Below are 16,322 nucleotides of genomic sequence, written 5' to 3'. Positions count from 1 at the left end.
GGAGAGATAATAAGAATGTGCTTAGAACAGTAGTTCTCAAACGTTTTCATGCCAAGGACTCCCAAAATTATATGTATTTGGTCGTGGACCCCCATCTGAAATAGCCAAATAAATGGATAAAGTGGTTAAAATAATTGTGATGCTGTATTAACACATTTAGTTGGGGACCCCCTGGTACTCCCCCCAAGGATCCCACTTTGAGGATCAATGCCATAGAAGATGATCAATATAGCAATTTGAAAGGATTTGCACACCATGTTATGTTCCTCTAGTTCCCGCTTTTATAGAATCAAACTCTGCTTATAGCTGGTTTGAATCCTAATGAGAGTGCTCTAACTTTGATTACAAATCTGGTAGAGCTGTGAGAACCTTCAGCGCAAATCCCTGAATTTCTGCCAGGCTGTTAACCACTTAAGCTGTATATATACTTAATTATACAACAAATAGAAAAAATAGCCTCGTTGTGAGCTTGTAGATCTACTATAACACAAAAAGAAAAAGAGAACAGAGCAAGGGGTGTGCTTTCTTTGGGTGATGAATACAACCTAAAAAGTGTATGTTAAAAAAAAAGATCCCAGCGACCATGGCATTCTTGTGAAACTTTTTTTTAAGTCTTTATTGTTATGGGTAATGCAGGTGAGGACTGGTCTACCTTTTTTGTGCATAACTTGAAAAAATAAATGATTTTCTTTTAGAAAAAAGTAAAACAAAGTAAAGAAAATCACCTATGATAACATGCAATGATAACATGCCCAAAATAGGGATGCCAGGATGAAAGTGGTCAACACAGAAAACAGCCATCATTTTAGTGGTCATTAAGCTCATTGAGGTAAATATCCTATATACATCTTTAGAAGGCATTTGTAGAAACGGCCTCAGGTCTTAATGGGTTAAGCTGCCCGTTCAGTTCAGAGTCCTTCACAGGGAATCAGGAGTGTGAATGGGAGTGCTTGGTTGTCACTCCTGACATGGATGCCTCTTCAGGTAGTCGGACAGAAGCGTTGGATAGTCAGTCATCACCGCCGTAGCCCCCACATCAAAGGCCGCTTCGATATCCTGGTCCTTGTTGCACACAAATAAATGCACCTGCAAACAGACATACAGAAAAGCTCATAGGTCTAGTAGCATTAAAAAAAAGAAAAGTTAAACGCAAATAAAACACATTTATCCAACATCATTGCAAGGATAAGCAACACAATAGGACCCTTTGACTGTGATTGATCTGGTCAAGTTGGCAACTGTGGCCCTAACAGGAATGAGGGTTAACTTACATTAGTAGCATTGTTTACCCAATAATCAACAAGTCCTCAACCCCCCCCCCACGGATCCCCGTTTGGTACACCCCCTATGATGGTGTACCAAATGGACCTGGTTCCATTCGTGAAGTACACTCACAGAGCTTCAAATCTGCAAAGGTCCATTTGGTTCCTAATTATCAACAATTTAACTGGGGACCCCCTGGAACCCCCCCACGGACCCCTGGGGGTCCGGAAACTTTCCATTTCCTGAAAAGTAACAGTTTTTGGACAAACAAAGTTTCCTCCCGACAGCTTGACTATGTCATAGCAGGTCGAGAGGTTGAGGTCCAGTTTGTTAAATGGCAACTGTTCTTCTATCTGTGATCTTTCCGTTTCGTTTCTGTTCAGTTGCCGTCTCAAAAGATGATGCTTTCATACCTGAATTCCTCGAGCCACAAGATGTTTAAAAAGACTCTTCCTCATAGTTAATCTGCAATGAAAAAACACAAAAAGTTAGAATATTGAGATAAGAGGTTTCTGCCCTGACACCAACGATATACAATGTATTATCGGTTTGATATGAATGTTTATTTAAGATTCACAATTTAAATGAGATCAGTGTGTCTGCATCTGCCACATGGCTCCTCACTGAAATGAAACTCACTTTTCCAAGAGACAGATGACCATTCGGTTCCTCAGGATCCACTGCTCCGGGATGAAGGTTCTGCATCACCACGAGGGAACAAAGGGACAAAAGAAACATCAACAAAGGGTAAGCGTGCGCACACACACACACACACACACACACACACACACACACACACACACACACACACACACACACACACACACACACACACACACACACACACACACACACACACACACACACACACACACACACACACACACACACACACACACGTCACGTGGACACTCTTACATGTGAGAGAGTGCATGAGTAAATGCAAACAGGTCAAAGTATAGCATAATTCAGATAAGTACAGTAAAGTGTAGGGGGAGACTGTGGTAAATGGCCATAAACCCAGATAAATCCGTGGTTATACAGTCAGTGGGATTTGTACACCTGTATAACCTCAAACTCACATTCTGTGTGTGTGTGTGTGTGTGTGTGTGTGTGTGTGTGTGTGTGTGTGTGTGTGTGTGTGTGTGTGTGTGTGTGTGTGTGTGTGTGTGTGTGTGTGTGTGTGGGTGGGGAGGGGGGGGGGGTGGGGGGGAGTAACCTATGTCATTGTTTCCCAAACACTGGCTCAGGACCACTTTTTATTTAAAAAATATATATATATTCCAAGTTTTTCAAAACATTTCCAACGGAAATAGATAAATAAAACAAAAAGTCAAAGAAAAAATAAAAACTTTGCATAAATGCAAAAAACTACCATACCCTCCTTCAAAACCGGCATTAAAGAACACTGTCTGCAATTTGCAACTGGACCTAGACAAGCCTTCTAGCTTGCAAAATAAATGACCCCCCATTGGTTGTCTGTAAATATACTTTTTTTTTTGCTCCTAGTATTAATGATATATTGTATAGTATTGTATGTATTTATATGTCTTGATGAATTTAATACACAATGGAGACAAACCCTCCCAGGGCTTTTTGTGTTATCCTTTTAGCATTATTGTATACCTCTGTACTTGTTACAAACTTTTAAAGTATTCAATCAATCAAGCCATGCATTGTCAGCTTGTAGATCGACTATTTTCACAATTAAACAGGGCTAAGTGGTCAATAATCTTTTTGTACGTTTGGGTGCCGGGGAGACAATAAATGTATTTTGTGTCGCAGCTGAAAAGGTTTGGGAACAACTGAACTATATTTGATATTCACTGAATGATTAACGCATATTGTAAAACACAACAGCAAAACTTTGGAGGGCAGTCACAGCCACCTGGAATGGGACCTGAAAAATCTAACATCTTTCTGATCACATGACCCCAGAGATAATGTGTACAAGTTTTGGACAAAATCTGTAGTAGTAGCAAAAAGTGAATTTTGAAGAAAACAGAAAAATGTGTGTGTGCACACATATTGGCTATGATTGAAGGCAATCATAGCCAATTGGATAGCCAATATGAGAAATCTGATAAGTGACAGATAAGTCTTGATGACATGACCACAGATAAGAGATAAGGTATTCCAAATTGCGTGAGGTTTGGACAAAATCTGTAGGAATAGTAGCAAAATAATTTGTTTTGCAAAAATCTGCCTCACACTATAACAGGACGATTTAAAAGATTTGGGGTGTGCATTCGAAGTTTCTCCGACCGATCGGTCCAGCGGTGCTTGTGGCACACTTTGAAAGCCAATTGTAGTCAATTGGAATGGAATCCAAAAGATCTGACAGATACATCTTGATCCTAACCCTACAGAGATAATGTGTACCACGTGAGGTTTGGACAAAATCGGAAGGACTAGTAGCAACTAAAGATGTGGTGGGAGACTTGTCAGGTGGAAATGGACGTGGCTTATTTAGGGATTTGCTTAAGGAATGATAGGGAAACATAATTTTGATTGTATGACCTCCGGTTCAAGAGTTATAGGCCAAAACGTGAATCTGCCTGTTATAGTGCCACCATGAGGCTGATTTGAAAAATGTAGGGTGTCGTTTCTTCCATGGCCTAGTGAGAATGTGCGTGCAAAGCTTCACGGCAATAGCACGCTGCGCTCATGATCGGAGGTATTTTGTTAGAAACGGGCCACTCCTGCAAACTTCGAAAGCCAATCATAGCCAATCAGATGGAATATGAAAAATCAGACAGATCCGTCTTGATCACATGACTATAGAGATAATGTGTACCGATTGGCATGATGTTTGGACAAAATCTGTAGGCGTAATGTTTTGCAAAAATCGGCCTCCTGGTGACGCTATAACAGACCAATGTGAAAGATTTGGGGCAGAGGTTCTGCTTTGGCCTCCAGGGAGTGTGTGTGCCAGGTTTCACACACGGAGATTAGCTGCTCACAGACAGACAGACGGATGGACGGGGCAAGACTTTAACCCTAATAATCCCTAAACCTAACCTCTAAATGTCTAATCCTAACCTGAATCTTTTCCTAATTCAAATGCTACTATTCTTTTATTCGGGACACCCTCACAAGTATAGTAATACAAGTACACATGCGCGCACACAAACACACACAAACACGTGACGCGCACACGCACTTGTTGAAGATGCGGGGCAGGTAGAACTGCAGAAAGGATTCTCCCAGTGGCACAAAGGGCAGCAGACCAGTATAGAAGAGGAGGAGGAGCAGCAACCCTCGGTTCTGTGTGAAACTGTAAGGCATGCAGGTGTTCTGCAGGGAGACAGAGAGAGACAATCATAGAGAGATGCATTCATGAGTCTCATTTATATCAGTGATTCACAATCTTTTTAATTTCAAGGACCAGTTTGATGTACAAGTATATCCCCTGGACATGACGCTAATATGCCGCAGTGACGCAATCGGACGCTGCGTTCATGATTTGAGGCATTTTGTTCAAAACGGGCCACTCCTGCAAAGTTTAGATGTCAATCTTAGCCAATCAGGATGGAATATGAAAAATCTAACAAATCCGTCTTGATCACATGACTATAGAGATCATGTGTACCGATTTGTGTGAAATTTGGATAAAATCTGAAGGAGTAATATAAAACAACGTGCTTTACATAAGTCTCCTGGTGGTGCTATAAAAGGCAGATGTGACTATGGAGATACTGTGCACCGATTTGCGTGATGTTTGGAAAAAATATGTTGGAGTAATATATATATATATCTTTTTGTTGCAGTAATCAATGCAAATCAAACAGGCCAGACTGAACGCTATCACCTTCGGCTGCATGTAGGCCTACCTTAGTTTCTACCACACACCAAAATGTCTGCTGTGAAAAGGTCCATTAAGAATGGAGGTAGACAGTGCAGCAAACAACACAACACAACACAACACAACAAAAAACACCCTACCCGTGCATAATTGGGGCGGCAGTGGCTCAGGGGTAGAGTGCCCGATAGAGCGACCAGATGGCAACTGCGAAGTTATCAATTCGATCCCGGGCTCCCCCAGAGTTAGTGTCGAAGTGTCCTTGAGCAAGACACTAAATCTCTAATTGCTCCCGATGAGCAGGTTGGTGCTTTGCATGGTTTTCTCCGCCGTCGGTGTGTGAATGTGTGAATGTAAATCTATGTAAAGCGCTTTGGATAAAAGCGCTATATAAATGCACCATTTCCCATTTACAATTCTTTGTTATTATGGAACCTATAACTCAGCAACACTAGAGGACATTAGAGCTCTTTTCTTCGACGTTGGGTACAGGGACTACCAGGGGTCTGTAACTCTGAGAGTGTAAAAATGTGCGCACTCTCAAGAATTTAATTAACACTGAGGCTTTTAGAGTGTAGATTGGGGTCCCAGAGATGGGGAAAAAATAGTATGAAATGGGGGTCCGTGGCCTAATGCATATTCAAACTGAGGGTCCTTGGAAATCAGAAAGGTTGAGAATCACTGTACTATGCCATGCAAAGGTGGTGGTTCAAAATCTCTCACAAACCCCAGGAGTGTACTGTACAGACTGATTTCTGTCTCCCCCTGATGGTTTACATACCGCTGTGCGGCATTTCTTCATGATGCCAGAGTGGACTGAGGCCCAGACAGTGATGTCCTCTCTGTTGTAGCGTTTCACCAGGCCAGACACCTTCAGCACGACAGGATATGACACCACAGGACAGGATATGACATCACAGGACAGGAGACAAAATGATCAAGAATGAGAATACGTTTTAAAAACGCCAAGAACAAGAAAGATAAAAGAACTGTGCACTGGTGGTGCAGAGAAGACAATGGAGTTTTTGCACCGCACACAGAAGATATCGTCTCTGTCTGTCGGGTGGAAAAAATGTCCAAAACTGTTACTTTTCAGGATTCAAATTCAAAAGTAGCAGATTGACAAGCTCGGTTTCGAGCTTGCAGATCTGCTATTTTTGATGCTTTGTGTGACGCTGTAGTAAGAACAAGTAGTGAGTTAATTTAAGAAAAAACACAAACATTTAGAATATGGTGGAGGTATGGTGGAGCAACGAGGCATTACTGTACAGCGTGGCTACAGCTGCTGGGAGTTTTTTTTTAAACAAAGTGGGTTGGCCATCTCTCGCAGTTCGTAGAGAGCAACATTGTATTTTATTTATTTATAAGGCCTTGTGTGGTAAACTACCTTTTTATCTATCCTCGCTTTTGGAACCAAAGGTTACTGGACATTCTACACGTTCACAAACACACATTAGATATACCAGTCCACGTAAGAGCAGTGAAGAAGGAAAGACTGCTTTCATGTATTATGCTCCACACAAATGGAACAAACTTCAGGACTCTCTGAAACTGGTGCGAATGGTCTCAATAGAGACATTTAGGGTGCTTCTTGAGGACACACTACATAGTGATTCAAATGTTTGTTATTGTTTCTCATTATATATGTATTTTATATGTTGCTATCAGGCGTCCTTGAAAAAGAGAGCTTGCTCTCCCTGAATAAATAAAGGAAAAAGAAAGTAAATCTGGGTGCAAGCAAGACATTCAGCCCCTAAACACATCCAGGTGCTCTGCGTCCTTTCTAGGAAAACTATTTACACTATGTGTCCAGTAGAAGGTGGTGTTTGAGTGTAAATGTACAACTGTGGTGCATATTAAGCCTGTGGCTAAAATAGTCAACCTTACGAGCTCACAGGTTGTGAGCTTGAAGGTCTGCTATGTTAGGTAGGCAAAGCGGTCGTACGAGAGAGCATAAATTAGGCTCAACTGACAAACGGAGTCAGACTGCACTCCTCATCGGTAAATGATTACATCATTCGCATAACCTAATTCCACTGGAATTTGAAAAGCTGTAATAGTCTGTTAAAGACTTGCAGGTCAAACTCCACACCAGTCTTAAGGCCCTCAGAAGGTAAGGCCTCTCTAAACCAGGCGTTCCCAAAACTTTCCATACCAAGGACCCAGAAATAGCAAATAGCCATGTGGAACTGGTCCATTCAGTAAAGAAAACACTTAAAACATATATGTTCTGTATGTTGGGGCTGTGATTGGTTTGTTCATGTTTAATATGTTTGTAAAGATTGGATTAAACAGACTAATATTTTCTTTTAGAATGTATTTGAATAACGTAATAGTGTAATTTACAGTATATGTTCAAATCAATCCCAGATTGAGGCTTTTAAGGAACAACCTGTAGGTAAATGACAGTATGTCCACCAACAATGGACAGAAGAGAGACTTGTTGGTTGTACCTTCTCTATCAGCAGGTCATTGCTCTCCTTGATTTCAATGTTGACAGGCATGTCCGGGAACTTCTTGAACATGTCCTCAAGCAGGCAGAACTTCCTGTCTTTTCCGGTGCTATAGCGGCCTACAGGAAGGGGAGACCGCACGCGCAAACGCACACACACACATTATTTTTAAATTGCCATTTCCAACCGTAAAGCCAAAAATAGTCGATCTACAAACTCACAATGTGTCGCCGTTCGGTACCAAGACACGGCATGCAATCCTAACCCCAATCTGAATCTTTTCCTACTTGTAAGTCTAAAAGGGCAGTTCAAACCAAGCAATACAACTATAATAACTATAACGATAACTATATCGTTCACCATTGTCCATGTTATGGTCATGGTGTGGACTTTATCATCTATTTGAGCCATTTTTAAAACTATATCTTCATAGTTATTATAGTTCTTTTCAGCACTGCAGTTCTTATTAATAGCCTAGAGAGGGTGACACTATTTCCCCCCTGCTGGCTGCATAACAATTAGCACGCCATTGACTTGACACTTTATTTTATTACCTTAGTAATCATTGTCATAAAACCTTTATGCTTTCAGTCGCGCTAGTTTAAAGTTTTCTTTCAATTACCATGATATGCATTTTTGTAAATGATGGTCCCATTAATTTTTCAATTGATGCTAAACTAGGGTATGCTTCTACTGGCTCTACTGAGTGATGCCAATAGCCAATAAAGTTCCACAATGTGGGGATGAAGCATGAATAGAGAGATAAAGTGATACCCACCTGCATAAAATGTCACCTCCAGACTCTCCTTATACAGAGGTAGGTCCTGAAAAGAGTTGAAAAACAGATGACCACTACAGCCTGCTCTACTATGACGCATATATGTCTTGTTGCTTATCGTCGCCGTCGGGGCAGAAACCTCTAATCTCCATATCTTAACTTTTTGTGTTTTTTTGTAAATGAATGCTACCGCCTACCTACTTGATCACACTACAGTGTCACACAAAAGCATTAAAATGAGCAGATCTGCAAGCTCGAAACGCGGTGCGAAGCGGCATGTTTTGAGCTTGTAGATCTGCTACTTTTGCTACTTTTTTAATTTGAATCCTCCTGAAACGTAACAGCTTTGGACATATGAGGTTCCCATCCGACAGAGACATTATACGAATGAACAAAAGTACTGAAACCAGAGAATGAAAAGTATAACTCGGCTCTGCGTTGTGTGCATAGAACAGCTTAGCCTGGCATGGCCAGACTAATGTCACTTTCTTTTTTTTTGCACTGGCAGATTCGTCTGGTTTCCAGGCTAAGAGCAGCTAGCTTTTTCTTTTTTTCTTACATTCATATGAAAGTTTCTTTATTGGTATTTTTCAAATCGCATACAAGGTCAATAAGACAAAAGCATAACAAAAAAAACATTCATATGATTCTTGAACCAAATATCTAAGAGACTTGAGTATTCAATATCACATGAACACCACATTTAATTCAAAACAACCCAGATATTCCGATTGGTAGAAACCCGAATATATATATATATAATATTTTGGGAATGTAAACACAGCATGTACAGTACTTCTGGCGTCCAGTGATGGATGCATGCAAGCTTGGCTGCACATAGTGAATATTCTGTTTATTCATGTATTCAGGGACATTTGTAAGCAGGATGTGAAACTAGATACATAAACAACCGAAGCCTTGATTATGAGCCATGTTATCAGCATGATGTTGCTGAACATAGCTCATATCGTTGCTGTCGGGCAAAAACCTATTATCTCCATATTTGAACTGTTCGAGTAACAGTTTTGGACATATGAGGTTTCCACCCGACAGAGACGATATGCAGGTGGTTCAGTGATTCTCTTATCCCCCTCTTTCTAAAGTCTAGCCTATTCTATTAAGAGAAAAACAAGCTGTGAGCTTGTAGATTGACTATTTTTGAATAGCCAAAGTATAAAATAATGGTTGAAGTGGTTAAAATGATCGTGGTGCTGTATCAACAAATTTAACTGGAGACCCCCCTGGAACCTCCTCAAGGACCCCACTTTGAGAACCAATGTTCTCATGTCTAAATAAAGCCTAAAGGAATAAATGTAAAGGAACATAAATGTAAAGGAATTGGAAACAATCCCTGAGAGGAAATGACTTCTGCGCACTGACCCAGCAGCTGGCTGGCTCAGAGTGAGGGCGTAGGAGGAGCTGCTGAAGGTAAAGTGTCTTGCAGGGATACCAAAGATGGTTCATTTATGAAGATCCGGCATTCCAATTGTAGCCACTAGAGGCAAAATGGAACACAAATCCTACAAATGGTCTCCTAGGGTGTGGGCGCCTGCGTCTGACGGCAAATCTCGCGAACGCCCTATGTTTGCTGGTGCTACATCCCGCAAGAGTATGTTGCTGGGACAGAGAAAGGTCGATAATAAAGTAGATTTTCTCCTGATTTGTCTCTCTGAAAAAAGCCATTTTAGTATGAAGATCTTGGGAATATTGTGTGGCTTGTGGCGATTTGGGTCCAATATTTAGTTCAGTGACCATGGGGCTAAAACAATGGTTCAGAAGCTGTGTTCACGTTTACTCTTCCATTGGAATTAACTCCAACCTGCTTCCGGCCTCCTAAAAAGTCTACTTCACACAGATATGGGAAGTAAAACGGAGATGGCAAGTCTTGCTATTTTTGTCTTTGGGGATACTTAACCAGGTGACACAAAAACTGGATGAGCCAAGGAATCAAACCGGGGACCTTCTGATTTCCCGACGGCTGCTCTACTGTACCTCATGAGCTACTGCCACCTTCACTGACCTGCTACAACGATACATGCCCAGCAGGACACTAAGGTCAGCTGACCAGGGTCTATTGGTCATTCCTCGTACCCGGGAGGCAATAGTTGAATGGTTAGTGAGCCCGCCTGGGAAGCCTGAGGTTCAAAGTGTCCCTGAGGTCATGTTATTTGTTAATGAGGTAATCAAACATGACACTGCACTGGCTTGTGTTAAAGACTATGGATGATGATGGTGCTGTTGTTCCCCAAATGGAAGGAAAGTTTTAAGCCTAAATACACACTCCAAGGTATTTGAGAAAATAGTAGGCAAGAAAACAATCAACAACATTTACTAAAAAGAGAAATATAGATGTAATCTGAACAAGTTTGGCTCTGTTTTTTATAATAATAAAATAAAATAAAAACCAGGTGGCGGGGAAAAATGGGGGTTTTGCAATATGTTTGAAAAGGCACAGGGCTATGATAAACCATGCTGACAATATGATTATACAGGGACAGGACTGGGAACACAAATCATCCCAGGAATGTAAATGACAGCGGCCCCCATGATTGCCCAAATTGACATAAAACTAAAAAAGTGATCTCCACCAGGCCGGGTTGCTTACCCAGGGATGTTTTGCGACCTGTCACAGAGCCGCCATGAGACTGATTTGAAACATTTGGGGTGGCAGATCTTCTTTGGCCTACAAGGAGAAGTTTCACGCCAATCGGACACTGCGTTCTTGATTTGTTGCATATTGTGCAAAACAGGCCCCTCCCGCAAACTTTGAAATCTACTCGAAATCAATTGGAATGGAAGCTGAAAAATCCGACAGATTGATCCTGATCACATGACTACAGAGATAAGGTGTATCAATGTGGGTGAATGATAATATACCTATATACAGTATAATGATGTATACTCTGCTTTGTCACAAGATGGGGCATTCCGTGCATTCCATGGTCTCATTAGACATTGGACAAAATCTGTAGGAGTAATAAAATAAAATAAAAACTGGAACGGAACTTTTCAGATGGAAATATTTCAGACGGGGGGTTCGCGGACAAATATATATCAATTTGGGGGTCCTTGGCACGAAAAGGTTTGAGAACCACTGCTGTAGCCTGACAAAGCAAAAGAAAGGAGACCACTCTGTACCTGCAGGTTGAGGGAGGAGACGGTGACATCAAGGCCAGTCTGTCTCAGCAGGTTCTCGTCATGTGACACGACCACGTGACCGTCATGGGTCAGGTGGCAGTCCAGCTCCATCATGCCTGTGCCCTGCTCCGCCGCACTGGGGTTGGAGAGAGATATAAGTAAGGAAAGTAGCCTAAATGTACTTGTTAAGATACGTTTACTGGATATCTTTGGGATATAGCTTGATAAGTTGAAGTCTGGTATCAAGATAGGTCATAATTATTATCACTACTATTCTATCACTTCTTAGACACACTGTAATGTTGGTTTCATCTAGTAGAGAAAGAGGCCGGTGAGGTTTTGCAGTGGCACCTGAACAGACCAGGATTTATGGTTTATGGCTTTTATGGTTTATGATTTTTATGTTTTATGATTATGGATACTCACTGTGTGAACGCCTCCATGGTGCTCTCTATCTTCTCTCCACATCCTAACAAGAAAACAAGAGGAGTCTAAGGGCAATGCTTCTCAAAATGTCAAAATTCAAGGACCACCATAACTCTGAGAGTGTACAAATGGAACCAAATGAACCAAATGGACCCTAAAGGGTCCATTTGGTTCCATTTGTACACTCTCAGAGTTAGAGACCTTTGGACAAGTGCAAAATTGGACAAAAATGACATTTGATTATTTGTTATGAAAGAAATAACCCCACATAGGTTTGAACCATTCGAACCTGTCCAAATTCAAACCTATCTATTTTTTATGTAAAATATTGTACGCCATGTCAAGGGTCATGTCTCACCTAGACACTTGACCTGATGGTCAAGATTCAATTTATCCCCCGAGCAAGCAGGCAGGCTCTATTGGCTCAATGGTAAAAACGTCAGCACTTGCACAAGAAACTGTGTTCAAATGCGGGGTAGAAGAGGAAAGATACATAGTGCAGCTTTAACTTTGTGAGCCTGAGCGCAGCAGATACAAAAGAAAAAACATTGTTTTAAACAACATTACAAATAAAGCCCACATAAGCAACTACACTTTAGAAACAAGCCCAAAAACCCCGCAAACTATCAATACTTACAAGCGACTTTACAGAAAAACAAGCCAAAAGTCACTTATAATAAGCGGACAATGGCAACCCTGTCTCCAAGTTATAGGGTCTCTTTGAAATCAAAACGTTTGAGAACCACTGCGTCAACTGGCTGACCCGCGTGGGTCGTTCGATTCCCCTTCCCTTACCTCCTCGGTGGGAGATGTGTCTGCAATGGAAGGCGGCGTGTTTCTTCTGGTGGAGAAGGTGGGGGTTCTTCAGCAGGAACAGAGAGGTGAGGGCGTAGCCGCCGCCGACGGCGGGGACCAAGTACCTGAGAGACTCGCTCATCATCATCATGCTCATCCTCGCCTCCAAACACAAGAACAGGTGTGGTGGTGGTGCCCCCAAAAAGTGACCGTAATGCAGAGGTGGACTGGAGGTGCTAGTCTAGATGCTTCGTTGGGATTGGATGCCAGCAGAAAAGGGATCAAACTGAATGAGCAGCCTATACTTCAGTGAAGGACAAAGGGTTCAAAGGATGTCCTCCTCTAGGATCTTAGGCTTCTTAAGTCTTCGCAGAACGGGAAGCTTTGTGTCACGTTGGAACGGCAAATGTATATGATATGTCATCATGTCTCATCAGCAGAAATTGGTGGTAAACCACTTACCACCAGCATCCGTATTCTGGGGAAAACCTTAGTATTAGTATTATATTTTGCACTACTTCTCAAAATGTTTTCTTTATTTTTATTGATGGGAATTATTAGATTTTTGGATTTTATTCATGAAATATTTTTGAAAAATGTTGGAATTGTCTTTTAAATTAATTTTGGAGTTATTATTATTATTATTATTATTATGTAGGGAACGAGAAAATATGTACATGTAAAATGGTATAGACCCCCGAGGGACTATTACTATTAACAATGGGGTTAAGTTTCTTTGAAACTCCAGGGTTTCAAAGAAAGGGAACTTCTAAAGACACTATATGATAAACCGCAAATCATTAGACTTTTCTACAGCCGACAGTGAACTGGGGAAAAGAAAGAAGGAAACGTAACTCCAAACCATACAGTAAGATTACCATAGAACTGGATCAAGTGATGTCATCTGCATTTGTTTGATGTGCTATGTCACTGTGATGTGCCACTTTTTTAGACTCGATCTTCACTTAAATATTCATGTTAAACTATATGGACTTATTCTATGTTAGTAGTGAGAAGATCTAGCCAGCCTTGGCAAAGTTGGCAAAGTTGCCCACCCCTGCCATAGAGGAAAAGAAGTGTGGTTTCGACAGGACCAACTTTGCTTTCAGGGCAAGAGAAAAAGCACACATGATTTAAGCATGATCTCCTGACCATGGTACAATATATTGTCATTATATCAGCTGTTCTCAAGGTGGGCTATGGGGACAACCAGGGGTCCTTGAGGGGGTTGCAAGGGGTCCCCAGCAAAATGGGGAAACAGGGAACAGTTGAATTTCACCAGCAAGAAGTTAACTCAACGTATAAGAATGACAACTCAGATCATCATAATACAGTATGATTCACTTGCTTCATTGTAATGAGAGTAATAAAAACAGTAATAAATTGAATCTTACAACAAAGCTCTTCTCTGCCCTGGCACAACATCATTTCAAACAGGGTTCGTGACCTAATTATGTATCAATTTGGGGGTCTTTGTCATGCTCATCATTATATCACAGCAAAGGGGCATGGTTGGTAAATGGTCTGCATTTATATACCACCTTTATCCAAAGCGCTTTACAATGTGCATTACATTCACACACACCCATAGCAGAGGGAACCATGCAATGTACCAACTTGCTCATCAGGAGCAGTTAGGGGTTCAGTGTCTTGCTCAAGGACACTTTGGCACGAGGAGCTGCGGGATCGAACCGGGAAACTTCCGTTTCCAAATGGCCACTCCATCCAGGGGTTCTCAAGTGAGGTCCAGGGTGATGAAGCAAATTCATATTATTATATTATATGGCTTAGCATCGATTAATCCGTGTTACTAGCTTGAGTTTGAGAGCTGCAAAACAGGGCCTACAACACCAGCTGATAAGGCCGGAATAGGGAGTTCAGGTCGGCAGGTCACAGCTGCCCGTAAGTCAGAGGCCCCTTTGTTTATGGCTGTGCAGAAGAGATATTTTTTAGCACTAACAAGCTCAGGAGAAGACATCAAATTAATTATTGTTTTCCTGTAGCCAATTATGAGCGGACCGTCAGAGAAGAGCAAGTCAGTCTATCTGTGTGCTTTGCTGGTGTAGGATGTATGTGTATGTTGTGTGACTGTTACAGCGCTGTAAATACATCTTTCTATTATCACTTGACATCGTATCTGAGTCAAGGCTTTTGCTGATCTTTTGAGAGTTTTTAATTCCGCTAGACTTAACGACAGAAGCCATAAATTGTAAGCAAGGATTTCCACGTCAAGGGAACCCCAGGGGTCCTCGACCTTGCAGGTCTGACTCTGCGAGAGTACAAATGTACACTCTCAAGAGTTATGTGGGTCTTTGAAGTTAAAACGTTTGAGAACCACTGGCATATAGAACTCCATCCGTTATATGCAGTGCAACACTTAATCCGCTAACTCAGCGGTTCCCAACCTTTTTAGCTCGAGTTCCAAAAAGAAATGTGATGTCTCCCCGGGACCCAAACTATAGTGAAAATAGCTGATCTACAAGCTCACAACGAGTCACGATGCGACGTGTTGTGAGATTGCTATTTTCACTACTTCTTAAAAGTATTTTTATGGAATTCTTTAGAAAAATGTTTGAATTAGTTTTTAGATTTAGAATTTTTGGGCATTTTTTTTTACCCACGTTTCAGAAAGTGCACTAACTGAGATGTGTCTGCAATGGAAGACAGTTACGGTTCTTACCTCCTCGGTGGGAGATGTGTATGCAATGGAAGGCACTGCGTTTCTTCTGATGGAGAAGGTGGGGGTTCTTCAGCAGGTACAGAGATGCAAGGGTGTAGCCGCCAAGGGCGGGGAGGAAGAAGTACAGAGACGTGCTCATCCTTGCCTCCAAGCACAGGACCGGTAAGTGGCAAGTGCAGAGGTGGACTGGATGGTGTCGTGTCAGTCCCGCAAATATCGTTCGACACCGGACACAGCGGACATCGATCTGACCGAATGACCACAAGCAGCAGCCTACTTCAGCGTAGTGTACAGTTTGCCACTTTGAAGAGGTTCAAACGGAGCCTTCTCTATCACTTATGACTCTATGTAATTCTGACAGAAGAGACGAGTGAACAAATCCCCAAGTCAATTAAACGAAACTGGACTCGGGTTTCAGCACTGAACCGATCTCAATCCAACACGGCCGCTTCTCCCCCCTGGAATAAGTCCTCCTTCGACGGGGCTGATTTACTCTCCAACAGTCTCTCTCTCCTCCCAGTCACCTTGTCAGTTCAGAGAAGAATGCTGTAAACACATTCGCAAGGTAAGGGAGAAACTTGACAAACAGGTACAACTGAATGGATATCCAAGTCAAGATTTCACGCTACTTGAAATCATATTGTATCATTTATTCCCCAGCAGGCAGCCATTGTCCCATGTGCCCTCCTTGATATCTCTCACTCTCTAGGCACCTGAACCTTACATGGAGCTGTAAAAGTTAATAAAGCACCAGCTTGGCCTGTAGCTTACCCACCCCCCCACCCCGCCCTCCTCTGGCCTCTCCCCACCCTGTGGCGATAGTATTGCAATAGTATTTTACTCTCTGGGTTTCATGCTTTTGTTCAACCAGTTGAGTTTACATGTGTGCTTGTCAGACCTGAGCCAAAATCTGCCAGTACATTTATTAAAGATTAGATTTATTCTGTAAAAGACACAAGGCTGGACAATGAGCAGCAGCTAATCAGA

At 41.9% G+C, this 16,322-nt stretch overlaps 1 protein-coding gene across 2 annotated transcripts; it reads right to left on the bottom strand.

Moving 5' to 3' along the window:
• Positions 1–589: 589 nt before the first annotated feature.
• gdpd3a (glycerophosphodiester phosphodiesterase domain containing 3a) lies at positions 590–16,023 on the bottom strand. 2 transcript variants are annotated; one of them, XM_084072573.1, is made up of 10 exons: positions 15,336–16,023; positions 11,861–11,903; positions 11,435–11,570; positions 8,297–8,342; positions 7,519–7,637; positions 5,847–5,936; positions 4,427–4,560; positions 1,903–1,962; positions 1,677–1,728; positions 590–1,086 (listed from the first exon to the last, which is right to left on the bottom strand). In XM_084072573.1, the coding sequence occupies exons 1-10, from the start codon at positions 15,472–15,474 to the stop codon at positions 958–960; spliced, it is 948 nt and encodes a 315-aa protein (XP_083928699.1). In that variant the 5' UTR covers positions 15,475–16,023; the 3' UTR covers positions 590–957. The 2 variants fall into 2 exon arrangements, with proteins under 2 accessions (XP_083928699.1, XP_083928698.1); XM_084072572.1 differs by lacking the exon at positions 15,336–16,023 and adding an exon at positions 12,656–12,972.
• Between the last annotated feature and the right edge of the window lie 299 nt (positions 16,024–16,322).

Source organism: Gymnoscopelus microlampas (genome assembly GCF_963454915.1).
Source record: "Gymnoscopelus microlampas genome assembly, chromosome: 11".
NCBI lineage: Eukaryota > Metazoa > Chordata > Actinopteri > Myctophiformes > Myctophidae > Gymnoscopelus > Gymnoscopelus microlampas.
Note: the sequence above shows the minus strand (reverse complement) of the source record. Positions and strands in the feature narration are given on the sequence as shown.